Genomic DNA, 27,907 nt, shown 5'->3' on the forward strand with positions numbered 1-27,907 from the left:
AATGTATTAATCAATTAATTGACGGGTATAGTAATTGCCAGTGTCAGTAGCATCAGTTGTTCTTGTTCTCTCTCTTTCACACCTCCCACAGCTAGAGGCCTGGCGCCTGCCCGGCTCACGTAGCGAACATATATCCCCTGACATCGCGTAAACGGAGACACGCTCTATGTGATTTTCCTCTAGCACACGACCAGAGCGTAGGTGCATGTGACATCAACACTCTAGAAGTGGTGGTGAGTGCCCGTGAAGGTCGCTAACCTAGTTTTTTAGGCGTTTGCAACCCAAATTTATCTTCAATTTTTTTGTTTTTATGATCCTTTTTTCTAACCTAACCATGGAATATAGCGTGTGATAGCTCAAAACGAGCGTCTTGGCTAGAGGAATGTGTCGTTCTTTACAACCCCCGATTCAGTTACGTAAAGCCCTCGAAATTATAAAAATAGTATTTTCCTAATCGGAAAGAATGCTAAAATTAGTAAGTCCAAAGGGTGACTGTGAAGGGAATGGTGGAGGACTTGAGGAACTTGTCCCACATGCCCTCCCTTAACTTGAGGTCCTATTCTTTATATATATAGTAGTATGTATACTATATCATAAGACTGAGGACTGAGGCTTGGGTTTAGGCTCGGGGGCTTGTGCTTCGAGCTTCGAGAAATGATCCCGGTCCTTCCTTTTTTAAACAAAAAAAACTTTTTCAACTTTGGATAATTCTACACATGGGCGTCGAGCTCATGCACACACATAGCAGCTCCTAGCATCTCTGTGTAACCTGCTTACAGCTAACAGTGCTAATTAATGCTAATTAACACTACACAAACACTGTCTAATACGGAACTGCATACTGTCTACACTTCCTAACACAACAAAACTGCTCACTCACAAAGTACTCAATCTACTCACTGTCTACTACACATTACAAATTTACATTAACTAACACATCTGCTAACACCTGCACATTACAGATCTAACAAAACATGTACACTGCAGCACTTAATAGAGCTAACAAATCTTGTTAAACCTGCACCTACAGCCACTAACAGATCTACACAAAATCAAACAAAACCAGCAATGACAGAAGTGAATAGCTTCAAGAGATAGCACTAAGTGCTGCCCAAGCTTAGTGCAAGGCAGTCCCCGAAAAACGGCGCCAAAAATGTGCACTTTGTTGCACGTGTCGAAGGTTGGGAACTTGCCAAAACATCGTGTGTGAGCCACGAATGGTTGTAAGCACACAACTAAACAGTCTTAGCAAGCTCAAAGGGACAAGGGTGTGTCACTCACAACTCAATGCTTCCGTCGTGAAGGATCCTGTGCCGCGAAGAAGAAGGAGCCGTCATCGCCGCCGCACTCAACCGCCTCGCTGTTGCCGATGCCACCGCAATGCTCAATTACTCTCTCTCTCTCTCTCTCTCTCTCTCTCTCTCTCTCTCTCTCTCAATCAAGAATATATACACACACGTACACACGTGAGCACACGAAGGAGGAGAAGACATAGGTAGAGAAAGAGCACTTCTTAGCTTGCACCTTCAAGAATGAGGATTTCAGATCAAAATAGACCTTTTATAAGAGTTTGACCCATTCACACATGGATGCCCACAGTGGCCAGCCGTTGCAAAAATACTGTAAAAATAAGATAAGTGGTGTGCCTCTCATCAGCAATCACGTACACACCTATTGGACAGACAAGCCTGGTCCATGACCCAATCAAATAAATAATAAGGCGTCCGTGGAAGGTGATAGGGTGTCCGTGAAGGTTAACATCTACGTCAAGGACTCTTTGGATACCCTCTTCCAAGATAGACTCATATAGTTGTTGCTCTTTGCCATTAGAAGACTTTGTTAGCACGAAGCTAACAAAGTTACTTTATTTTGAGCTCAAATGTTGTAATTTCATCTCATTTCTGAATATAAATCCAACATGTCCAATCTTGTACTTTTGATTATTCTTACGGAGTTGTAAAGTTGGTATTGGGGCTATGAGCTTCCAATTTGTAATTAAGCATTACCCATATATGATATAAAGTCCCAAAGTTGAGCCAGTTTCTCATTTTAAACTTTGTCTAAGATACAAAAGCCAACTTTTGTAGAAAAAAAATGAATTTTAATTAATGACTCATGCCTTTCTTTCTTTGAGCACTATGTGCTCTTCCTCTTTCTTCTAATGCTTGTATCTCCCTTGTGGATTGTCCACTTGAAGTGTCATCTACCTCTATGTGTTCACAAGTGAAAGCTTGACGTAATGACATAAGTTTCTTGGGACGGTTGTTTGAAATTTCCCTTGCTAATCCTCTTGTTCACTAGCTCATAACTCACAAAATTATCATAGACATTGCCCCAATACCCCTCATAGAGTCTCATTGAATTAATACAATAAATGCTTCCCTCAATCTCACTCTATTTTGAAATGAAACTCACTTTATGAACTCTCCAAATCAAATCAGAGCAATTAGATTGGTCATGTTTATCGGCCAATAATCTTTTCAATATTTACCTGGTCTCCAAGCTAGATCGTTTGATCCATTGGTCAGAAAAGTGATTCAAAATTGTTCCATAGTCCTCACTTATATTCTAAATAAAATTGTGACTATAGATTTGTCATTGGTCACTCCATATGAAGCTTGGCATGGCAAGAAGCCTTCTATTTGGTTACTTGCATGTCTACAATCGCTTGGTCTATGTTTTGGTGTGAGAGAAACAACTCAGACTAAGAAAATAAAATTGTGAATTGCACTTTTGGTGATACATTACAAAAAGCAAAGGCTAAAATTATATCATTCGCAAGCAAGGTATCATGGTTAGTTGAGATGTTTTAGTGGACAATATTTTGCAACCCTTGCTATCTTGCTATAAGCTCATAGACCATTTTTCATGGTTAGTGGTGAGGATTTGCACAAAAAGAGGAGAAAAAAATTCTCACATTAGTCATGAAAGGTCAGAGGAGTTGATAATGCATACACTCATTAAACTCCCAAGAGGGAGCACTAGAAACCACCAACTATTTCGCGGATAAAAGAGGATGACATTTTACCAATATAAACATCAATTTTACCCATTTTTTTAGATCAATATAAACATCATCCTTTGCATTTTTGGCATACATAAGGCCCTAGTAAAGCATTGAAGTCGTAGGAGCAATTTTGGACCGTTCGATAAAGCTTGTGGATTAGAGCCACATGGCAACTTAATGATGGCAAACTTTTTTTCTTCCTCCTTGTAAGAGAGGCACTAACTAAGCATCATCTTTGTATGTGTAGGCCACTGTGAGAAATAGTTGACATTGGTTTTCCTATTTCTATGAAAAATGGCTCACACTTGCGTAATCTGTGTCATTCAATAATGACGGGTAATGGCGTCGGCTTAAATATGCTAATGTTGGTGATGCCAAGTTTTTTCATTCTCTCATGTAGGCCATCGTGAGTTTTCACTTTGTTTCTTCAGAAAAGATATGTTTATTTGTCCTTATAGTCCATATTGCTGTATGGACTGAAGAACTCCTGGTACAAGCCTTTTTTCCTCCAAGGGTTCCACCCCATGTCTCTACACATCTCATCAGAATGCCATATGCCAGCTGATCCAAGGCAAGCTTGATGAGGAAACGGAGAAACTGAGCGCATGTGCTTGATCCACTCTTGAGCATCCTTCTCCATCTCCATCACATTTGGTACACACACTCTGCCCTTGAGAAAATAAGCTAGCCACCGTGCACTCATTTCTGAAGAATGTATATGAGAGAACTTGAGCTGATAGCCAAGAATGGCCATGTGTGGTATTCTTGGATGAATAGTACCCCTGTGTCCCAAACAGAACCAAAAGTTAGCACACACATGGAGATATCAGAAAGTGCCATAACATGCCCTTCTATAGTGAAATGGTTAAGAACGGGAGGCAAATGCATTATGAAGAAAGAAGAATTGCACAAACATGAGGCCATCTAAATACCTACTGATGAGAGAGGAATTCTGTGCTTACTGCGAGGAACGGGCCATTCCCCATTGGACTTTTGCCCTCTTTTGTGCTTTTGAGCAGTCATTAGGCATTACCCCCTCCCCTTTAACCCTCAACTAGCCTGTACTTTTGAAGTTGACAGGCGTTAGCCATCACTTCCTCCCATGACTGCCTCTAAAACCCAGGTTATGGTGGCATATCTTTTCATGAGTCATTTACAAGCAAGAATTCCATCCAACAAGAATTCCTCTCTTAAAACTAGGTTCATAAAACTTTTGTCTCATTTTGTGCTCAAATCCTTCTCTTAGGAGGAGCCTTATAATTATCTTGTAACCTGATGTTCCTGTATAGCTTTAGCTCTCTACACCGTTTTCTGTAAGGGACGTTTGGTATCGATGTTGAGCAACAAATTCCGCAAACAGCACTTCATATGACGCCAAAATAAAGAGGCCAAACAAATTACCTGTATAGCGGTACCACGCCAGAAGGATCCAGCAATGACGATGAATATTCATCAGGAACCATAGATAAAAGCTTCTTATGGCTGTCATATCCTGTGCCCAAGATGACAATATCTGCTGGAATGAAGGTACCATCGTGGAGGACAATCCCATCTTTGCGAAAGTTCCACTGACTTGTCTTGTGAAGAATGATTTCACCTTTGTCGACACTCGGGAAGAATTCGTCCGGCAAAAGATAAGATTTGCATGAATAAGCATGTTTTGAAAAAGAATGCTTCGGCACAAGTCCATACCTCTGGAGAGGTAGATGAAGCAGAAGGTACAGCTCGATAAATTTGGAACATGCCCATTTCTGTGTGCCATTTAGCAAGTGCATTTATGAGTACAAACCGATAACCTATACCAAGTATAGTGGCTAATTAATGAGTCTATAATGCTACATTTATTGATAATACACACTTGAATGTGTCTGTCTCTAACCAATGCAAGGGACGCACAAGAGCAAAGTTGTTCCAAGCGTACCAGGGGTGACAGACAAGTGGACAATATGTCCAAAAGCCAACCTTGGCCTGGTTTTCGATTCATCAGCTCTGAAAACCGAGTGAAAAAGAAGAGCGATACAAGCTTTCCAAAAAACTTCTTGTTAACAAAAACCCAGTTTGAGGTCCTGTATATGAGATGGCATGGATGACCGAGAGGACCTGAAAATTTTTGTATACAAGACAGAAAGGTAAGAAATACATAGTGCCACAATATCAAAAAAATGTCAGGAATATGTGCAATATGAAAGCCAGTTTACAAACCTTGATTTTCCATACTAGCTTCCAAGGCAATTTCAATGGCGGATTTCATGAATCCAACAGAGACTACGCGTTTTCCAGTTAGCATCTGACGGGCAGCTTGATTATCCATCATCCCATACTCCATAGAATGCAGCACCTTGCCTGAAAAGAATTCGGGCCCTCCATCCGGGGGAAATTCTGGATATTTGGGACGATCCCCAAATCGACCCACGCAAATCACCAAGAAGTCGAATTGGAGCCACTGCAAACATCAGCTTCTTCTTAATATCACAAAAAACCTCTTTTCTTGCTGCTTACACTGATTAAGAGGAAGACCAAAATTACAACACCAACATCACTCATTGCCTATCTCAATAGAAATCAAACAATAAGAACACAACATTTCTTAGACAGCTTCCACTGAAGAGGAAAATCCTAACCTCTTCATGGACCTCATCATCCACTGGGGATTTTCGCCTGTGGACGAGCACTTGCCAGACCTTACGTTCACTTGCGTCATCAAAAGCAGTCCCATTGCTGCCCCAAAGTCCGCTCTGCATAGGAGCCTCGTTCATCTTCATGGACTTAATCTCCACTACTTTGCAGTTGAAGAGGATCCTGTCTTTTATTTGAAAGTGGTTGGCATAGCTTTCCAAGTAGTCTACTACTTGCTCATTGTGGGGGTTAAGAGGGGTACCCTGGGGCCAGAGAAAATCTGAGAATTGGTAACCATCTCTTGAGGTTTGGAGCTTGGTGATGGAGCAAGTGTAGCGCCAAATGCCGCCGACGCAATCTCGGGCTTCTAACACAGTGGGCTTGAAACCATGCTGCAATAGATGCTTGCATGCACATAGCCCTGTCATACCAGCTCCGATAATGCCCACTTCTCTCAGGGGAGGTTCCATGTGTATGTGATGTGCAATGGGTAGTTAAGCAAGACCCACTACTTAAACACAGTGAACTCAAATGAGTTTGAGAAGTATGAGGAGGAATAAAGCATACGCAGTCAAAGGAAATGCTCATAGGAAACGTTCTCAGGTGAGCTTTGACGGTGGTTTCATCCCCGCGACCTGGTCTTGATCGTAGTATGAGCACCTTCCTTGTAAGTAATAAATCATCCCAAGACTCGTCAAAGGAGGTATATAACCTCATTGCGCATGCCCCCCTTCATCGTTTACTTGGTTAGCCTAATGAGATTTTGTCTAATGAAACATCGCAATGTGGTCGCGGTGTTTCACTAGACAAATGGGATGTTTACTTGGTTAGCCTAATGAGATTTTGTCTCATGAAACACTACGACGTGGTCGCATAACAATTACAGTAACAATATGCACCCACAACGATCTCAAGGAACACTTTTCAAAAATAAAAACAATAATAATTTAGTTTTATCTAAGCAACAACAACAAAAACAATCTAATTTTTTCATTTAAAGTATTTTTCATAAAATTTGTGGATATGTTTCATCTTGATGTATTCTTTGTTCATAAAAATATATCACTAAAATTTAAATTGCTATGACAAGGCCAACCAAGCATGGCTAGTTGCTTGTGGGGAATTACATGCAAGTAGTAACCTATCAATTGATTCTTTTGCATTGGTAAGAAAAGTATGTGTCATCGTCAAAAAGATCTTACAAACTAAGCATGCCGTTCACTTGGAGATTTTGCTTATGTTCCCCCAAAGACTTGGAGTAGATGATGATATCATCAAAGAACATTCCAGTGAATTTATGATAAGGTCTAAAAATTTTCTCCATTAGATGGTTGAACGTAGCTGGTGCATTAGTCAAGCCAAAAGGCATGACTAGATATTCATAAAGACCAAACGTTGTGCGAAACGCGGTCTTTAGGATATCTTCATCCACTATCCTTATTTGATGATAGCCACTCTTAAGGTCAATCCTACTAAAGTAGGTAGAGCCTTGTATCTTATCAAACAGATCTTCTGCCCGAGGCACTGGAAATCTGTTTTTCCTGCTTGTTAGGCTTCCAAGGCTGCATTAATAGGCTCAATGAAAAGGCTTCTATGTATCATATGTTCTATGCTATGCTGTAAAGATATTGTATTGTACATTATAGTCTATTGAGTATTGAGTGTGAGTCTCTCCCTCTCTCTCTCTCTTTCCCTCTCTCTCTATTGTGTGTGTAGCTATGGCTACTTTCCTCTTCAAACCCCCATGAGCTAATTGCACCACCCGATCCTAACACCCTAGATTCTCTTTGGATCATCAAAGAGGTGATTGGCATCCCTTGGACCATCTGACAATGCGGAAATCTCTCTCTCCAAGAGGAGATCCTCATCGGAAGGCTCTTGGAAAAAATCTCTAACCTTATCTTGCCCCTTTGCTCTAGCCCCTTGATTGGAAAGCTTGGAAGTGGCCTGATGAAAGGCTATTCTACTCGCCTAAGACAAAATCCATCTATGAAGAAGCTTTGCTATTTGGAGAGTGGATTGAGAACCTCAATAGGATCTGGTCCCAAAAGTGGGCTACAGGCAAATGGAGTCAAGTAGTAGTTAACATCTAGAAGGCCAAATGGGGGGAGAGAGAAAAAGTGCTTTTTGGTCTCATCCCAACTAGAGATAAAGCCAAAGCTAGAGGTCTTTCCAAAGGTGCTTGTGTCAGATGCAATCACCCAGTTGAGTTTCTCACACACGCACGTGTTCTAGGGATGTCCAAAAATCGAAGTTTTCACGAGCTCAATTTTTAGGAGCGTCTTCACTCATTTGGGAACTTCATTCTTTAGAGGCAAACTTGATATGGGTTCAAGATGCATTGACAATCTAGAACATCTAAGTGACATATGCATGTAAGAGCTATGTGAAAATCTAGGGATGCGTTACTTTTTTAGAAAAAAGAAGATCCTCTTAATTTCAAATGCTATTCTGTATCTCCAAGCATTCCTTGTCTGTTGGTGTAAACTATCTTCTACGTGTAAGCTACCCTACCATCTGCATCACCCAATAATTGAGCACACACTTTGTTGAAATTATTGATGACCTCATTATTAGCAAATTGATTGTGCATTTGAAACTTTAGACCAGCACAAAGCATTCTCCATGTAAAGGGGTGTGTAATTGATTCCAAAATTTTTCAGTAAAAGAAAACATCATGTTTTTCTCTCGTACTGCAAATGACATACTCTCTTTCAGCTTGCAAAGAAGCCTCATGCATGTACCAAATAGACCTATCCAAATATGAACACATCTTTGTCAACCAAGTGCACCTAGATGCACTAAGGGCTCTATAAAATTGAAAAATTTTCCCACATTTCCCAAGACACATGAGAGTTCACAAGCTAAAAGAACTTAGTGGTTGCTGGTTCATAGCGAGGAAACTTGTCAATTGAAATATCCCATCTTCTGTTTAAATTTGTTTCACAAAGGGTCGGCTTAACATCTTGCAATGTTTCAAGAATGTAATACGCTGTTGCAAATTGTGTTTCACAAAAAACCTGCAAATTCTTGCCATGATTTAGCTCTAAATAGAGTATAAGTAAAGGCATGCTCTGTAATGAACTTGACGACATGATTAGCGTCTATTGAAGGTTGTCTCATTGACAACAATTTTCCAAATTCTTTGAGAAGAAAATTCAAAGTGTGGATCCCAGAGAGGTCACCTAATAAAAATGTAACCTATCACGTGAGTTCAACAGAAGGGTATTTAAAATTCTTGAAACTTACAGAAATATATATACAGAAGGGCATTATTTTTTCAAACTTGAAAAAAAATTATAGATTTTAAAAGAAAAGGGTACATTATATTCTTAACAAAATTCAAAGATAAGGGGTTTTATAAACATGTCTTGAACGCACGTGATATGGTAGTTTTACACATAGTGAACCCCCCGGGGTGTGGATAGCACATGGAATCTAGGTCAGTCCTGGATACTTGATTTTGATTGCACGCCCTGCACCTTTGTAGTTAGCTGCATTGTCTATGACAATGATAGTAACATTTTTGGTTCCACTAGCTTTTTGAATTGCACACTCATATTTGCCTGCTAGAAAATTGCTTGTTTACTCGTTCAAGAATGTATTAATTGCTTCAATGAAAATGGATCCCTAGGACAAATCAACATCACATTTATCAAGGGCTTTTCTTTTAAAAAAATTGTCCATCCATCATAGGAATTGTACATCCGTAATGTAGCATGTACTCAAGCACTGTGCACTTCAAAAAACTCTCTAATGAAGCCTTGAATTTATATAAATATTATGTACGCATCTTGTTATAATCAAGTGCCACAAATCCTTTATTCGATGTGCTCATGAAATCATCCTTGAAGATAGGATTACAAATTACATTAAAGGGGATTCTGCAAGCAATAAAAAGCCTAATTCTACTTGAGATGTAGCTCAAGTAGCCATAGCTTGTCAAATGCTTGATGTAAAGTAGAAGTACTATACGCCTGCTGACCACCGACTAATGCTACATCACATCATTTTAAATGGGAAGTGGTAGGTGTGGGGTTTGAACCATCATATGGTTGATTGTATGCAGTAGTAGCAGGAAGAATTTCTCACCCTCTTCTACTCTCACGGAGAGCTGGCTTACTTTATCTTCCAAAATCATCACCACATCCCTCAGTGTATAGAGTATTTTTGGACTGACCTTTTTTCCTTCGATAAGTATTCTCTTTGCCTTGAGCGCACATTCACAAAAATTTTCAGCATTACCTTTGGAGGGGGGAGAGGGGGGTTGCAAGCTAGCACATTTCCAAGTATTTTGAACACATATTCTTTTATCATGTGTGCATTCTCGATAAATTTGTGGCCAGAATATTGACACCTCAACCTCGTTGAGGTATGTGAGCATAACAAACTATCAAAGTCCTCAACCTCGTTAAGGTTTGTGAGCATAACAAAACTATGTATCGACATTACATCTCAAACTAGTTTCAATCTGTACAAATAATGGCTACTCTATTTAAAAATCAAATCATCACCATTGCTTTCCTATTTAAAAATCAACAAAGATTTACAATGTCCATAAACAAATGCATAAGCATTTCATTTTGTTTTGTTTTTTTACATCTTAAATAATACTTTTCAATGTGAGCTTTCACTCTACACATGACAAAGAATCGCCTAATTTACATCTATATAGCTTTCAAATGTAAATAAACTCTGCACATAATAGACAATCTCCTAAATCTACTTAAATGACCTTTAGGTGTGAGCAATCTCTAACGTGGGAGGTAACTTTTAGCTACCGTGCTTAAATCACTACCAAATGTGAGTCAACCTCTACACAAGGCAAGCGATCACTATTCTGCTTATAAAAATCACCTCTATTGTGAGCATTGCTCTACACTTGGGAGACAATCACGATATAAGTCTACTAAAGTTACTTTTAAGTGTGAGCATGACTCTACACAAAGAAGTAACTACTGATTTAAATTATATTAAATTACTTCTAAGTGTAAATTTTTCTACAGATGGTTTGTGTATACTAAATTCACTCTAACTAGTTTCCTCTACACAAAACATATTAATCAATTTATCTAAATATCAAAATTTAAACTCAATTTTATATTTTATATTTTACTAAAATAGGCCTTACTTCCAACTAAAAGCTCTATTAAAACTAAAAGCTTTATTTGGGGTTTTAGAGTTCACTTTTAGGTTGAACTCAAGGCAACTTGTTCAATAAAGAAGCCCACAATGGAGAAATGCTTGTTGTTCATGTTAATATAGAACAATGTATATATCGATCGAAATATATATTGATTGAATTATATTTCGATCAAACTACTAAGAAATTAAACAATACAATGATTTTGCTTATGTGGAACCATAATATACATCCATTTAATTGATGGTGTTGTATATATGTTCGTTTAAGGAGTATTCCATTCAATTCGTATAGCGTGCAATGCAACTTAGACAGAGAGCCGTAGAGTAGATAACGACAATGCATGATGGGAGTTGGGATGATGGCAACTAATAGGAGAAATTTTGGCATGTGAGCATGAAGAAAAAAAAATTACGAACCTTGGGTGACCTGTTGGTTGATAGTGGTGCAAGGGTTAGTTCCTGCAATAATGTGCCGACAAGCTCTTCAATGTAGAAAAAGACTGAAGAAGCCCAAGGTTGATTACTTGGTTATCCCCTCAAGAAAATACATGTATGAGCGGTAGGATGCATAATTGAAAATTCTCAAATTTTGAATGCAAGCTCACCAATAAACCTTTTTCAGTACTTGAGATCAGATTCCTCAAGCCATTGAATTTTTGAGCCTTGAAGCTTTAAAATCTCATGGTAGAACTTATCTCATGGTAGAACTTCCATGGCTTTGCAAATACAATATGTAGCTCCTTTAAGAGCACAAACAAAAGCCTTTATTCTCACTTTTATTCCCTTAAGCCCAAGCCCCTTCTTCCAAAGCTTCTTTAGAGCACTCCAATATCGAATCATAATATCCGCTTAGCCAATCTCTTACAAAATTTTCTTTTTCTGATCTCCTGGCATATCCATCTTCACAAATCCACCAGATTTAGCGATTACCTTGATTTGAATGCTTGAAATACCCAATTACAACTATCTATATGCGCGATTTGTTGAAAATTTTTCCAATTAGGTATCAACTTTCGATTGAATTTCAATTTGCAAATCCGGTGTTTTGACACATCGCCATGTTACACTACAAGATGTTCACCTTTCACATCGCCATGGCCTTTAGTCATACATCTTCATCTCCATCAAACACACCAATCATATCATCTATTTCATCCATATTGGAGCATTCTGAAGCTATCTCCTATTCCATATCATAGGCATCGTCTACTTCCACATCTATAGCTTCATGGGTTTAAAAGACACCGTAATACTTTTGTGCTTCTCTTGAAGCAATGTTCATTGGCTTATGGATAAGTCTCATGTTGCAGAAAAGATAAACCAAATCAGAACAGCATGTTTAGGGTGAAGCCGGTTTCATTTCTTGGTATGCATAAAGTCAAAAGCCGACCAATTTCTCTCACAGCTTCCACTTGATGCTGCAATAGATAGAACCCTAATAGCAACATGTTGCAGCTCCACTTTCTCCCCACCATACTCCTTCCACCATAGAGACGCACTTCTGTGTGCAATGGCATCTATATGCCATGGATCCTAGAACATCCCAGTTCTATTAGCATAATCAACTCACTAATGAAAAGTAGCTTTCCCATCCCCTTGTCCCTCTAGTTGAATGCAGACTATTTTGAAGTCACTCGTGACTTCTTTGTTGGCTGATTGTTGGTGCATTTGAAGTTTGGGATCTAATACAAATACAACACCATGCAACGGCGTATGCAATTGCACCCATCGCTTGTTGGCAGATGTGACTATGGAAGCTTCGTCCTTTGCACCAAAGCCAGCATGCTCTCTTACTTTGTGTAATGCCTCTGACATATACCAATAAACTCGACCAAAGATGAAAGAGTCTTTGTTGACTATTCGCAAAAGATCTACAAATGGTTTGGCCAAGGTGACAATTATCTCTACATTGAGCCAAAAAACTTGCGAGTTCACAAGCTATGCACATCTTGTAGTTGTCTCTTGGTAGCTAGGATACTTGTTGAGCCAAGCATCCCATCATCTATCGGCTACTGTTTCAATCAAACAAGGCTTCACTTCTTGCAAGGTGGGAAGAACATAGTATGCGGTTGCAAACTTTGTCGCACGAAATGTATCCAAAGTTTTGCTGGGTGATTTTATTCAAAAAAGAGCATACAAAAATTGATGCTCTCTAATAAATTTCATCACATGATTTTCATTTAGGAGTGTTTGTTTTATGAAGGCCATTTTATTAATGTCTTTTAATAGAAAATTAAGAGTATGTGCGGCACATGGCACCCAAGTAAACTCTGGGTACTTAACTTGGATAGCCCTCCCTACAACCTTGTAATTGGATGCATTATCTGTGACAATTGCAGTCACATTCTTTGGCCCACCTACCTTTTCTACAGCGCGCTCATATATCCTTGCTAGATAATCATTGGTCTTCTCTTTTAAAGAGGTGTCAATGGCTTCTACAAGCATAGACACTCTAGGGTTGATAAGCATCACATTGATGAGCGGCTTCTTCTGACAGTTGGTCCATCCAACGAACGCTATGGTGCTACCATATGTAGGAACAAAGTCCACCACTGTGCGCTTGAGAATGGCTTCAGTACTGTCTTTCACTTTATCTAGATACTCTGTGTGGATCTTATTATAATCAAGAAGCACAAACCCTTTTTGGTTGTGCTCATTAAAGCATCTTGAAATATGGGGTTGTGCATAGCATTGAATGGTATACCACACACCACAAAATCTTGCATCCATTTCAAGTGAAACTCAAGCAACCATTGCCTATTTATCACTTCATACAGTGTTTGGCCATTGGATGATGCTTTATTAACTTTATTTGAGCTAGGATTTGCAACTGCTAACGTTGAAGCATGTCCATGAAAAGGAGGTGACTCAAGAGTGTGATCATTTGCTTCCGCAGACACATGCTCTGTCCTCTCATTGACAAGAGACATTTCAACATCCGTTGCAACTTGTTTGACATTAGCACTTTTATTTTTAGTTGCAAGAATTTTCTCTACTATGCGACCATACTTTGGCAATCTAGCATGAATATCTCTTAGCGGAGCCGTATAGTCGGATACATTACCAAGGACATTAAACAAATGCTCTTTGATTGTGGTTGCATTACCATTGACCTCATGGCTCTGCAGGTCTTCCATTTCAATCGAGATGTATTCTTTCGAGCATGCAGCTTGTGGACATAACTCCACTCATGTCCTTTCACCATGCTGACAGATAAATTTAAACTGCCAGATCAACAAATCCACTTGTCAATTTTGAGGTCAAAATTAATTCAAAGCAAAAAATTTCACAAGCAATGCTCTATCAATATAGTGATCAAAATCTGTCCACATTATCAATCAGACTCGTGCTACATTATCAATTAACAATAAACAATGATAATTTTATCATTCTTCAATAAAATCATGTCAATCAAATTATATTTTCATGCGCTAAATAACTTTATCACTTCAAACAAAACATTTCAATCACAATGCTCACATTGCACTATATCGATTCATCTAAAGTGCAAGCTTTTGGATTTCACACATTACAATAATCGATAATCTTAATCACTTATTTAAAACAATACAAACAAAACTCATCATCATGTTGCACTATATCGATTTATCTAAAATGCAAGTTTACCACTTTCACACATTACGATAATCAATAATATTGATCAACTCTTGCAATTGATTCTCATTGGAACATGAGGATTAATTGCAAACCTTGACGATTGTCATATCTATCTGAAGTGCAAACACGAAGTTCTCACAAACCACGGTAGATCTTTGAAAGCTTATCTATCTGTAGTTGTTGCACATATACGATCAGACAGTATAATAAATGTAGCAATCCAAATAAAGATAATGTAATAACAATGTATTTGGACATGAGATTCCTAGATTTTGATTTTAGTGAGAGCATAGTATGATGGCTCTACATAGGACAAAAAAGTTTCTATGCATGAGGTGAGAAAGATCTGCATGTTAAAATCAAACCTACCTAAATAAAAACGACCTCTATTCTATTATATTTTGGAGACGGATAACCTCTTGTGAGAGTACACTCTGCACACAACGGAAATCTCTAAATTATATGACTAATTCACTTCCACATGTTAGTAAACTGAGCACGTAGCAAGTGACTCCTAAAAAATAAACACCCTGTATGAGTAAGAGTTTGAGCTAGCTCTACACAACATACAAAGCTTACATAATTTGAGCCTAAGAAAAAGAATCAATCAAATTTAAAAAATTCATTAAAGTGATTTTAATCAAAATGTTTTAAAACTATTTTAAATTACAATAATTTTTGAATTAAAGAAATTTTCATTTTTTTTAGTCTACTATTGACATAGAATACCCTTTGTGATAAATACTAGTCTCAACAAGGCGCGCTACCGCTATATATACTTTTTTTATCAATATATTCTTCGATGAATGCAGGTGAAGGAACTAGTCAACAACCACAGCTTCTACAAAGGCCAAATGCAGCAAGACCACTTATACAAGGAGTGGAAGGAGTTCCACCTTTGCCAAATCCAAATGTGCATGTGGTAGGGGTGACAAATTCAAATGAGGTGGACATGGAAGGTAAGGAAAAAGAAGGAGTCATGTTACAAAGTGACCATGGAGGATGAGAGAAGAAGGCGAAGGAGACCAAGGAAGCCAAAAGGACTTGACGTTGTATCAACCTCCAGGACATGGTGTGTCAATGATGAAGTATTGGGCGCTCCTGATGTATACAATGACACCCAGCTTCCCTAAACAAATACTCAAAGAACTTGTATGGTCCAAAGATTGGAGATTAAGCAAACCCTTCCTAAAGGAGGCACCAAATACAGGACTTGGGTAAGCTTGATGCTACTGATGTACTAGCTGTTGATGATAATTAAGGTTTTATTGTTGCCGATGTTGCTGTTGTTGATCTTGTTGCTGCAGATTGACAATGATAGTGCTGATGAAGATATGCGCTACTATATGTGTCTGTAACTAGCGAGAGATCCACGACGATGACCTCTCTCTCTCTCTCTCTCTCTCTCTCTCTCTCTCTCTCTCTCTCTCTCTCTATGTGTGTGTGTGTGTGTGTGTGTGCGTGCCAAGAGTGCACTGCCTGAAGCTAGCCGAACACACAAAATGTTGCCACGTGGCCAGGGGGAGGGGCTACAATCAATATAGTTTCTGATAAATAGTACAATCCCAAGTAAAAACATACCAAGATATGCTACTATGCAAGCCAATATGCTAGAGCCAACGCACGAAGAACTATAGTGAGAGCATCAGATTGTAAGCCATAAACGATTCATGTCGCAAAAGTCATTAACATGTGTGTTGTTTTCCTATCCTCCACAACTTTAGAGAGACACGATCCTATACAGTCAAGACAAAAACCTAAACTTCTTGAGCTTCTTTCAAGCCCACTGCCCCAATGGCCAATAATGTTATTCCAACAACCTTGAAAGCCCATACTTGCAACAACTCAATTTTCAACTTCCCTTTGAGGAGAATGAAAAACATCCCCATAGTGCTCCAACAATGGCACTCTCTTCTTAATGTATAATGACACCCAACCATCAAACATGGCCATGCATTAAATGTCATTATCTCAAAAAAAAACCCTTTGCAAAGCCGTTGCAACACTCCCCGAATTCCCAAATTAGCTAGCACAGGAAGCTAAGGCTGAGATTCATTCAAGCCCAATGCCCAAAATATAGGCTATAAGAACGTGCTATTGATCAGGCTTTTGGTGTTGCACAAAGAAGAGATAGTTAATAACAATGTTGCTACGTCTTCCAACATTCCTTTTTCAGGTAGCAAACCGGTTGTGAAAATGCCTCCCATACTATAGCAATGCATGTGAAAAGTGTGCTCAAAAAGGAAATGAAAAGTTAGTTTGTAGAAATTTCACAGTTGGTGATCATCTGATCAATGAGTATTCTATGCTAAAGGCCAAACAGGCACATAAGAAAGAAAGTGAATTTTCTTCAAATGGCGCCATTGTAGGAGTCTACAATTCTATTGTTGATGCAAAATGGCATTTAGTGTGTAGTGTTAGTACAACCCTTTTGTCCTTGATGCATGCATGATTGAGGTTGCAAATTCACATGTCTGGTATTTTGACAGTGGTGCTACAAAGCACATTATATCTCGTCATGACTTATTCACTTTTCTTGATGTTGTTTCTAATGGGAATACTATCACTTGTGCCAACAATGCCTCTTATCTAGTTTAGGAACTCAAAAAGATTATACTCACTGTAGCTAATGGCAATTCCATAGTTGCATTGCATTCATACGCCCGAATTAAAAAAAAAAGTATAAAACGTCATTATACGCCAAAATCTCGAATAATCATCAAATATCTTTCGATTGAAAGATATTTTGATCGAAAGATATTTCAATGAAAAGACCACCTATATAAAGATCGCCGGTTTTGGTCGAAACTAGAGACTGTAGTTGAGAGTGAAATAGACAAGTGGAGTTTATTGAGGTATAATTTTAAAGTTGTTTCCATTTGTTCTAACTTGTTTTTGTGTGTTGCCAGACTCGTATGGTGCAGTAGTTTTTCTCTCACCACAGAGTTGGCTTGCAAGTTATAGAACACTTTGTGGTGTGTAGCCATCCGGCTCACTCCAGAAGTTAGTAGAAACTAATCTCTTTTCTCGTGCTCTGCAGCCACTTGACTCATTGAAGAGAAGGGTTTTAGGACAGACTTAGATTCTCACTCGTATGGTGCAGTAGTCTATCTCTCACCATAGGGCCGAGTTAGAATTTAGTGGTCGACTTGTGGAGTGCAGTAGGCATGATGCTACACCTCTCACTTCAGAGTGACCTATAGATTTCTCAATTTAGAATCAACTCAAATCATCGTTCATATCACGTAGAAATGCAAGAATTCTGCTTGTCAAACAGAGAGTGGAGAGATGCAGAGTTAATGTTCTCTTCATCTCTCTGTGATGCATTGTTTACTCTTGAGCTTTGAACTCCAAAGACATATCATTGTTCATTACTAGATGACATGGTGTCATTTTGGATGTAGATACATACGATATTTGGCCTACATCTAAGATTGTTAAGTTGTTGGCTGAAGTTTGTGTTGTGAGTTTCACACACTTTGTTTGTCTACCTAAGAGTGGAGAGATGCATACCTATGCCCTCTTCATCTTAGCATGACATGCCTTGCCCTTCTACTTTTTGATCCGTAGATACGCCACTCATTAGTAGATGACTTAGTGTTGTCTTGGATGTAAATATGTGCAATGTTTGACCACAACCTAAGATTCTTAAACTGTCCACTGATGGTTGTGATGTGTGTTCCACACACTTCATTAGGGATTTGATTGATTAAACTATCAACATTACAACAACGTTCAAGGCTTGTGTTGATCATACCTCACACAAGCTGGGTTGTTTGCATATATGTTGTGATCGTTTATGTGTATAATGTAACGCACATAACAGGGTCTAGTTCTTGTGGGTGATGAGCATCCCTCACACTCCTGGCCTATTAACCTCTCTCCATCTCTCTCTTTGTGTGTTCTCCACTCTACTATACAATGTATGGATTGCAATCATAATATATCGTTGTTTGCTTTGAATTATGTCAATTGTGTATGGATTAAGATCATGACATGATTTTGATAGTTTCCCCTCACCTTTGACAACATTTATGTTTTCTAATTCTATCTTGCAAATATGGGGGATACTAAGTTGGCAAAACATTGATAGCCGTTTTTCGGCTCTCTGTAATTGCCATAGTGAGTTATCTCACCCTATCAAATCACTCAAACACTATGGTTACCCTCACCCTTTCACTGTATATAGGTGTGTGTGAGTTAGGGGACTTTTCCCATATCTCCTTACTGAAATAAAAAACCCTCAATTAGCTAGTCATTGGGCTAGTTGAGCCAAAAAAATTAAAAAAAATTAAAAAATATAATTATATTATGGCTCATGCGTATGTAAATATTTCTTTGTATATAGGGTCTAAATAAAAGATTTTTTCATAATTATTTTGGTATTTATTTAAATATTTCTACCTAGGTGTGTGTTATTTATGCTCTGTACATTGCCTCACCATTACCACAATTTTTCTTACCATTTTTCATACTCTTTATTCCATATAAAAATATTTTCATGTAAGCTTCTCTTATATTTGGTGTAACTCCACCCCAACAAAAATCCAAAAAAACTAGTTTTATTTATGTGTATATTTTTTCACTATTGTGATTTTTCCCTTCCTACATCTATTTTGTTTTTTTTCTAAAAAATTAGAACACCAAAAATACTTATCTTTTTATGGTAGCCTCAGAATGAGAGAGATTTCTTTTGACCCCTTTATATTTTTTCCACTTATATTATTTATATTTGACATGTACATATTTTTTAGACCCCTCAATATTTGATTTTCTTAGTTGTACTATTCACTTATATCATGATCTCAACAATATCTTCAATTATAGACCTACCAAATAAAGTCAAGGGTAGGGGGCATGCATACATGCACTATGGAGGGCTCACTCTTGGAGGTATTCAAAAGAATCATCCGAAGAAGGACCCCACAAGGACTTTGTGCAGTGGAAAAACATAGTCTGTTTTGCTGAATTTTTAAAGTTCACTTGCTCTTCGAATTTGAAAAGGTGATACAAACAAAATTTGTAGCTCGTGGGCTGAACTTTAGCCTCAAATTTTTTCATATTGTTTTGAGCTACGAGCTGTGAGCTATGATTTTATTAGTGGACCCCAGTTTTCCCATGCTATGCAGCCACACTCTCTCTTTCACTTTATCATTTTCCTCTTTCACACACACTTCTCCACTCATCATCCCCACCTCTCTCACCACTCCTCTCTACACCCTACTCACCTTCTCCTCAACCTTGAAGAATAACAGAAACCATGGTGAACTCATACCTCCCACACACAATTCCATTCCAAAATTGACCACCTAGTCTCATTTTTCCTCCTCCAAATTACCCATATCTATCAAAAAACCACAAAATTTAGCCTCTTCTCTTAAAATACAGCATCATGGTGGTTGATTACTCAGCTTCAATTACCTTGTCTCTCAAGGAAGGTCAAGAGTGGAGAAAAAATGTATCGTCAAAGCTAGTGGACCGTCAACAAGCGTCAAAATTGGCCCTACTCAAGACACTTGGAGCATCAACCTTGTAAGAAATCCACCTTTTCTTACCTCTTAAGAGTTTTTCTTCCTTATTTGTATCCTACATGGATACTCCCATTGTAAATATCCAATTCCATTTGTAAATTAATACTAACTCTACTAACACTAACCCACTATGAAAAGTCCTATCACCTCCATTTCTCTCCTCTCTCTTTCCCCACCAACTTCTTGATAATTCCAAGCAAAAGAAATTAGGTAAATTGCTGAAAATCTAAACCAACCATGGTTAGAGGAGTAACCCTAGCCTTCAAAATTGCTATAAAAGGAGGGTGTAGCTAGCACAAAAAAAGAGAAGAAAGAGCACTATGCTATAGCTTGAGAAGCCAAGCTCAACCTCTTGAGAAGGAGCTCTTGAGTGGAATCTCATTGGCATTAGGCATATGTATGTGTTGTATTAGGGGTGATTAGCAAGGGAACTCTTTGCCATTGTAAGAGAGAGTGATCATTAAATTGAGAGTAGGAAATCTATCATTTCTCCTACTAGTGTAAGCCCAACATTTGCTGAAGCAAGGAGGGTGAATTTGGACTAAGCATGGATACCTTGTCTCCCTTCCAACGTGAAGTCATGGACAATAATGATGTGTAAGTGTCTTGGTGTTTTATTTAAGTTCTTGATAGCTTGTCTCCGGGTATTGTTATCAATTTAGCCATAAATCCCACATGCTGTAAGAGGGCGACAGGGTGGAGAGGACTCCCTTGGCCTTAAGACAGTGATTGGGGTGGCTTTTTTCTTGTGATGTGTTGTGGTGTAATTTACTCAGGCTATGTTGAACAAATACTAATCTCACTTTGATTGTTCATGACAAATTTGTAAGAAGGCATTAGTGCAACAAGCACCCCCTTCCCCCTTCTCTCTCTTTCTTACATATATATATTTATGTTTGCTTGATCATTAACGATACACTTCAAAGCAGCCCAAGCACCATCTCTCTCTCTCTCTCTCTCTCTCTCTCTCTCTCTCTCTCTCTCTCTCTCTCTCTCTCTCTCTCTCTCTCTCTCTCTCTCGTTTTAGTGTGTGAGAGTGTTCCATTGGTGTTAGGGTTAGTGTGAATTCCTTGCTTGTTTGTGGGTTGCTCTAACGATTCTCCTCTTTTGCGTCCTAGTTCGCTCTTAAACTAGGTGGTGCCCCTTGTGTAGTTGGGATTTGGCTGGGGGTTTGTTGTTTTGGTTTGTGTTGTGTTGTGCCCCAGCCCCATTGAGCAGCACGGGAGCTTTGAAGGGTGTCTAGAGGTTGATCTTCTTGTTGCCCGCCCCGGACCGCTTCAAATTGGTGCCCCCACTGAGGAAAACAACTCGTGTATGTTTTTGTGTAGGATCAACTTTTAGCATAGTCAAGTAGTTTGCATGAATCACGAGAGTTTGTATGATCCTTTCATTCCCATTGCAAGGCAAAAGATACACATAATTGTTAGTACTAAGTTGCAATTTCAACGGGTAATTCGTAGGATTTTAGGTCCTCTTAGGTTAGTCGAGATAAACACTTCGGTAAATCCTTTTATTTTGCCTCTCATTAGGTACGATATTAGCTTGGAAGTCTATATTTTTGTTTTATTTTAAGCATTAGGACATGCATAGGCCATGGATAATGGCTCAGGAATAGAGGTTTTTCCCTTTCATTTTACTCCACACATTAGAATAAACGTTGCAATTAGTAGAAAGATCCATTTTCAACAACGAATGGTGTTCATGTTTGGTGCCCAAAGAGTAGGAGAAATTCTTGCATCACAAAACCCTGTCATTCTACCTCTCATCAGCTACCACACTTCTTTTGATGTACATGTGTTCATTTTATTTTAAAATGAAGTGCAGCCCGGCAAAATAGTGTGTATGTTTGTTTTTTCTTTGTCCAAGTTGTTACAAGAAACAAAAAACGATCATTTGTTCTAACAAGGAATGTGTGTGCAGTGAAAGTTCAATCCTTAGAGATCTAGCTCTATTACCAATTGAGTTGCAGGAGCAAGTAGTAAGGCGTCTCCCTCATAACAAGAGAGTGGTGAAGTTAAGACGAAAGGTTCTACGCGTGGATTCCATGTTCCTCTTGTTGTTGGGCACTAAGGAAGACCGCGCATTCATCCAACTAGTGTGTGCCCTAAGATTGGTAAATAGAGTGAAATTTGGCGTTTGGCGAGTGCATTTCACCATTGAGGAAGACTCTTCAGGAAACTTGCGGCCAGAGTTCATGCTTCATAGACTCACATTTGGTGAATTTTTCCCTCATTTGCGTCTTATTAATAGTCTTCCTTTCGCTTTCAACAAAGGAGATAGGGAGCTATTCAGAGCTTGTCTTAATAAAGAGAGCATAGAGAAGATTGCAAATTTGTATAAATTCTCATCCTTCTCTACTTTCTATGACACTTTGTTCATAGAGACATTGTAAATCTTTGTATGCTTTTGAATGATTTAACCATAATCCTAAGGAGTTTTTGTCCAGGAATTTTGTAGCACAAGTGGAGTCTTTAAATCTTGCAAACTGGATTGGACTTGATGAGGATGTTCTTTATGAAATTGTGAGAAGGTTGCCTCACTCCGACTGTGTGGAACTCGAAGGAAAGGAGCTCCTAGTCAATTGCTACTTTCTCACGGCCTTCGACGAGCATGAAGATCTAATTTTTATACAAACCGCTTGTGCGTTGGGAATTGTAGAGCAAGTGCAATTTATCACTTGGGACGTGGTTGCTCTTTTGGATCCAGAAAATGAAGTTCTAGAGATTTCTGTTTATCGCCTTAGCTTTGAAGAATTTCAACCCTTCTTAGAGCTCATCAAGAGTCTACCTTTTGTTTTGATCAAACAAATCGAGACCTCATTGAAGCTTGGATAGCTGAAGAAGAAAACCTAGAGTGGTATTTTCTTACTTCTTCATTTGCAGGCGAGTGGTTCTAAATCTCTATTGTATCCCTTATTGTAACTCGTGTTGTAATCTTTCATAATAATGGAGAGCCAACGCCAAATGTATGGATATCCTCTTTTCTTTGGAGAGCCTGGAGAGGATGCAGAATTATTTTTAGCAAATTTCAAGATGTCTTGCCGTATCAAGAGGATAGTAACCGATCAAGAACGTGTAGAAATGTTTGAGGTGGTCCTTAGGAAAGATGCTAGTACTTGGTTTGACTCTTTGCCTGAGGAAGTTAAGGGGAATTACACAGAAGTTTTGAATCGTTTTAAGAGATACTTCTTTGATCCCCAAAACACTCAAAAACTATGGCAAGACATTGTTTCTCATAAGCAAAAAGACTTAGATGACTACTACTTGTACAAGCAAGAGTTTCTACGTCTTTGGGCTCTATGGATACGAAATGTTGCTAACCCTGGTGATGGTGCAGAATTTTTAAAGAAGGAGAGGTCCATAGCCGGACTCTTTCCTAACCTTAAGGTAAAAGTTGAGGCGGGTGCACCTGCTACTTTTGATGCAGCTGAAACTAGGGCTGCTGAGAAGTATAGGAAACTCAAGTGCTTAAGGGGAGAGGTTCCAATAGAAGGTCTTAGACCCAAAGGTAAGTCACAAGCATCAACATCTAGGGAGCTTCCTGAGGTAACGGCTGAAGTGATTGAGAAGTTAAATGAATCTTTAAGCAGCCTGTCAATTCACCTTGCACAAGTTGTAGGTCCAAAGGGACAAGCAAAGAAGTCAGAAGAGAGAGAGCCACGAACTAGGAGAGTCTTGCAATGTTGGAATTGCGGAGAGTCTGGACATGGGATGTATAATTGTCCTTGGCCCCGTGGAGAGCCAGGGAGACCTAACTTGAATTACCCAGTGATGAATGCAAGAGAAGGAGCTGGTCAACAACCAAGGCTTCTACAAAGGCCAAATGGACCAAGACCACCTCCACAAGGGGTAGAAGGAGTTCCACCTTTGCCAGATCCAAATGTGCATGTGGTAGAGGTGACAAATTCAAATGAGGTTGACATGGAAGCCAATGGCATTAAGCGTGGCCAAGGAAAAGGTAAAGAGAAAGAAGGAGTCACATCACAGAGTGACCATGGACAAGGCAAGAAGGCAAAGGAAACCAAGGAAACCAAGAGGACTCGACGTCGTATCAACCTCCAAGACTTCCCTCTTGGACATGGTATGGCTCCGTACAACTTGTTGGAAGACATGAGAGGTAAGGGTCCTGATATTTCATGGCCTCAATTTCTTGCATTATGTCCACAAGTTAGGAGGGATTTAACAAGGGCAGTTAGCACTAGGAGAAAGGTAAAAGAGAGTGTGCCTGTTGTAAAAATTGCACAAGCTGAAATGAATGAGGACATTACACCGGTGCTAGACTATTACATCAAAGGAAGATTGGTTAGGAAAGGTCTAGTGGATGGGGGTGCACAAATTTGCATCATGACAGAGGGACTCATGCAAAGACTAGGCATGCACATCCATGAGACACCTGAAATCAAAGTCAAGATGGCAAACAATAGCAAGGCTAGGTGTGTAGTCATTTGTAAAAATGTCTTTGTAGAGGCCTTTGGCATTAAGAAAGCGGTGGATTTTTATGTTATGTTGACCAAGGGAAGTGGTTATCCATTTATCCTAGGAAGACCATGGCTAATGAAAATGCGAGCTTTGCAGGATTGGGAGAGTGGGAAATTAATTTGCAGGAATGACAATCATAAGAAGGTTGTCTTTGACATGAAGGAGCAACGCCAAGAGGAGCTCCATGAAGAATCATCTCAAAGTGACACGGAAGAAGGTTGGACCGATAGCACTTCAGAAGAAGAAAGTAGCGGCAGCATTACTGAAGAGGAGTCTTCCATCGAAGTCATGGGGGTAAGGTTTAAGCCAAGCAACCAAGAGACCTCTTGTCAAGGCTTGGAGGAGGTAGGTCCTCAAGAGAACGAAGGTGTTCAAGATGAAGGGATGCTGGAAGGTATGCTATCAACAACACTTACAAAGGATGAAAGAGAGGAGTTCAAATGTGTGCTAAGGAAGTTTCCTAGGCTTTTTGCTAAAAACTACACCAACGTGCGTGGGGTAGATGTTGTTCAACACAAGATTGAGTTAAAGCCTGAGGCCACACCTAAAGCTCAGAAGCTACGAAGGCTAGGAGTTATAAAGGAGCAGGCTCTACTCAAGGAGGTAAGAAAGCTTCTAGCAGCAGGTTTCATTTATCCAGTGGAGAATTCAGAGTGGGTCTCTCTTCTTGTTGTCACTCCTAAGAAAAATGGCAAGTGGAGGGTGTGTGTGGATTACCGTCCCCTCAATGAGGCAACAAAAAGAGATCACTTTCCCCTCCCATTCCAGGATGAGATACTAAATGAGGTAGCTGGTCATGAGAAGTACACTGTGTGCGATGGTTACTCAGGTTACTTTCAAATAGGGATTGCATTGGAGGATCAATTGAAAACAACCTTTATCACTCCTTGGGGTTGTTATGCTTTTAGAGTCATGCCATTTGGTCTGACAAATGCTCCTGCAACATTCCAACGTTTCATGAATATGGTGTTTCAAGCATTCTTTGGAAAGTCAATTAGGGTGTTCATTGATGGTTTCTGTATTTATAGCTCAAAATCATTGCATCTACAAAGGGTAGAAGAAGGTTTAAAGAAGCTCTACGACATGGGACGTCAACTCAACCCCGACAAGTGCCATATAGGTGAGGATGAAGTAATCTTGCTTGGTCATAAAGTTTCTTACAAAGGCATTGAAGTGGATCCTTCAAAGGCAAAGGCTCTTATTGAGCTACCATCACCCAAGAGTCTTAAGGAGGTCATCTCATTCATTCAAAAGGTGAAGTATATGTCACTCTTCATTCACTTAGCCTCGGAGTTACTGCACCCTTTGTAAAAGTTGACACAACAAGTAGAATTTGCATGGTCTGATGAGCTTGAAGAGTACTTTTGTAACATTAAATCCATTTTGTCAGAGCTACCAACACTCATGCCTCCTTGTTGGGAGTACACATTCTTTGTTAGCTCTAGTGCTGGGAAAGAAACAATTGGTGCAGTTTTGCTACAACAAGATCCCTGTAGTACCAAGATGCGGCCCATCTACTTTGCTAGTAGGGTCATGAATGCTTTAGAGAGAGGCTACACGGAGGCAGAACTCATGATGCTTTCTCTCATGTTTGCGATAAGGAAGTTTAGATCCTACTTGCTCCCAAAACCTTTTGTAATCCTCACCGCAGAGAATTTGTTCCCTTGGGTGTCATCTCAAATGAATCTTAGTACTAGGATCTCAAAGTGGATTATGGAGTTGCAAGAGTTTCAATACTCTTTCAAGGTAGAAGATAGTGTGCATGCACAATTGGCAGGGATTCTCACTTATAGGGTGCATGAAAAGGAGATTAAGGTGCCTGAAGTAAAGACCCTACCATTGCCACCACCAAAAAGTATTCCTAATGCTTTTACCTTGTTCTTTGATGGAGCTTTTCATCGAGCCACAGGAAAAGCAGGGGGAGGGCTAGTGTTGCTCAACCCAAGTGGAGAGGTGGTCATGAAAGAGAAGTTTAATCTACCAAGTTCAGCTAGCAACAATGAAGCAGAATATGACACACTACTTCATGGTTTAAAAATATGCATTGGCCATGGTATACAACGTCTCATGGAAAAAAAGGATGCACTTCTCATTGTGAAGCAGATTTTAGGCATTTGGGCATGCAAAAATGAAAGACTAAGGGCCAAAGTTCATACCATCCGTAGGCTATTTAATCAATTTGAGGAGGTGCAATTATATCATATTCCTAGGAAACAAAATGAAGATGCTGATTTACTTGCACAACAAGCCGTTGCATGTGTGAAGAAAGAAGTGCAGGTCATCATGGTGGTGGTTGCTGTGAAGCAACCGAGGTACCAGGGATTGGAGTCATTGACTCCCATCATTGGCTACATTTTGGAGGGTGAGTTTCCACCAGACTTCACAAAAGCTCAGAAGAGGAGACTCATGAAGAAGGCAAGCATGTATCTCTTCCTAGAAGGCTCCCTCTATCAAAGAGGGAAGGATAAAGTGTGCAGAAGAGTACCAACTATCGCGGAAATTCCAGCCATTCTAAAAGGTTTGCATGAAGAGGCATGCGGTGGTCATTTTTCCCAAGAATTAACTGTGAAGAAGATTTTGCTTGCGGGGTATGTTTGGCCAAGTCTACATGTGGATGTCCAACATTGGTGTAAAAGTTGTCACAATTGTCAGGTAAATGGGAATAGAAGATTGATTTATGGTCCAAGGAAAATCGTGCTTGCAAATAGACCCTTTGAAAAGTGGGGCATTGATGCTATGGGTCCTCTGCCTAGGACAAAAAATGGTAAACTCTACATTCTAGTGGCTGTAGACTATATGACTAGGTGGGTGGAAGCACAAAGTGTGGCAAAGGTAAATGAGAGGACAGTGAGCAAATTCGTCTACACTCACATTTGTTGTAGATTTGGCACACCTTTGGAGATTGTTTCTGATAATGGTCCAGGGTTTAGAAAGGGATTGCTCACAGAAGTCTGTGAAGAACTTCGCATTCTACATCGTCAAAGTACACCCTACTATCCCCAATCAAATGGTTTGGTAGAAAAAGCTAATGGTGTCATTGCAGGCATCATTAGAAAGATGGTGAAAAACAAGACAAAGTTGTGGGATGACTTCTTGGATGGTGCCTTGTGGGCGTATCGAACCACATATAGGGAAGCCACGGAGTTCACACCATTTCACTTGGTCTATGGTCAAGAGGCTTTACAGCCAATTGAGCTAAACATTCCAACAATGCAACTTCATGGCAAATCAGCACAAGATGATCAAGAAGCATGGATGGATCGACTTCTTACCTTAGCTGAGCTTGAGTGGAAAAGAGAAGCAGCATACGAGTGCTATAAGAGAAAAGCCACACAGACAAAGGAGAAGCTTGACAAGAAACTGAAGGACAAAGGCATCAATGAAGGAGATCTTGTGCTAAGGTATGACAATCGACTCGATAATCGTTTTGATGCCAAATTTGAAACAAGATGGCAGGGGCCATACATAGTCAAGAAGGCTTTCAATTCTTATGGACTTGAATGGGAAAGAGC

The 27,907-nt window shown here is 39.4% G+C and overlaps 1 protein-coding gene across 1 annotated transcript; it reads right to left on the reverse strand.

The window, feature by feature from the left end:
• Positions 1-2,966: 2,966 nt before the first annotated feature.
• Positions 2,967-6,276, reverse strand: LOC147421636 (putative flavin-containing monooxygenase 1). The gene is made up of 5 exons (XM_086502917.1): positions 5,629-6,276; positions 5,210-5,450; positions 4,929-5,107; positions 4,409-4,758; positions 2,967-3,789 (listed from the first exon to the last, which is right to left on the reverse strand). Exons 1-5 carry the CDS (start codon positions 6,091-6,093, stop codon positions 3,450-3,452), a joined length of 1,575 nt encoding a protein of 524 aa, XP_086359043.1. The 5' UTR covers positions 6,094-6,276; the 3' UTR covers positions 2,967-3,449.
• Between the last annotated feature and the right edge of the window lie 21,631 nt (positions 6,277-27,907).

This window comes from Adiantum capillus-veneris, chromosome 27 (genome assembly GCF_014529385.1).
Source record: "Adiantum capillus-veneris isolate H3 chromosome 27, ASM1452938v2, whole genome shotgun sequence".
Lineage (NCBI taxonomy): Eukaryota > Viridiplantae > Streptophyta > Polypodiopsida > Polypodiales > Pteridaceae > Adiantum > Adiantum capillus-veneris.

Coding starts and splice junctions, on each gene's coding strand:
- LOC147421636 (XM_086502917.1), bottom strand. CDS start 6,093: ATGGAACCTCCCCTGAGAGAAGTGGGCATTATCGGAGCTGGTATGACA. Junction 5,451..5,628: donor ATGATGAGGTCCATGAAGAG/GTTAGGATTTTC, acceptor TGATGTTTGCAG/TGGCTCCAATTCGACTTCTT. Junction 4,759..4,928: donor CCACTTGTCTGTCACCCCTG/GTACGCTTGGAA, acceptor AATGGCACACAG/AAATGGGCATGTTCCAAATT.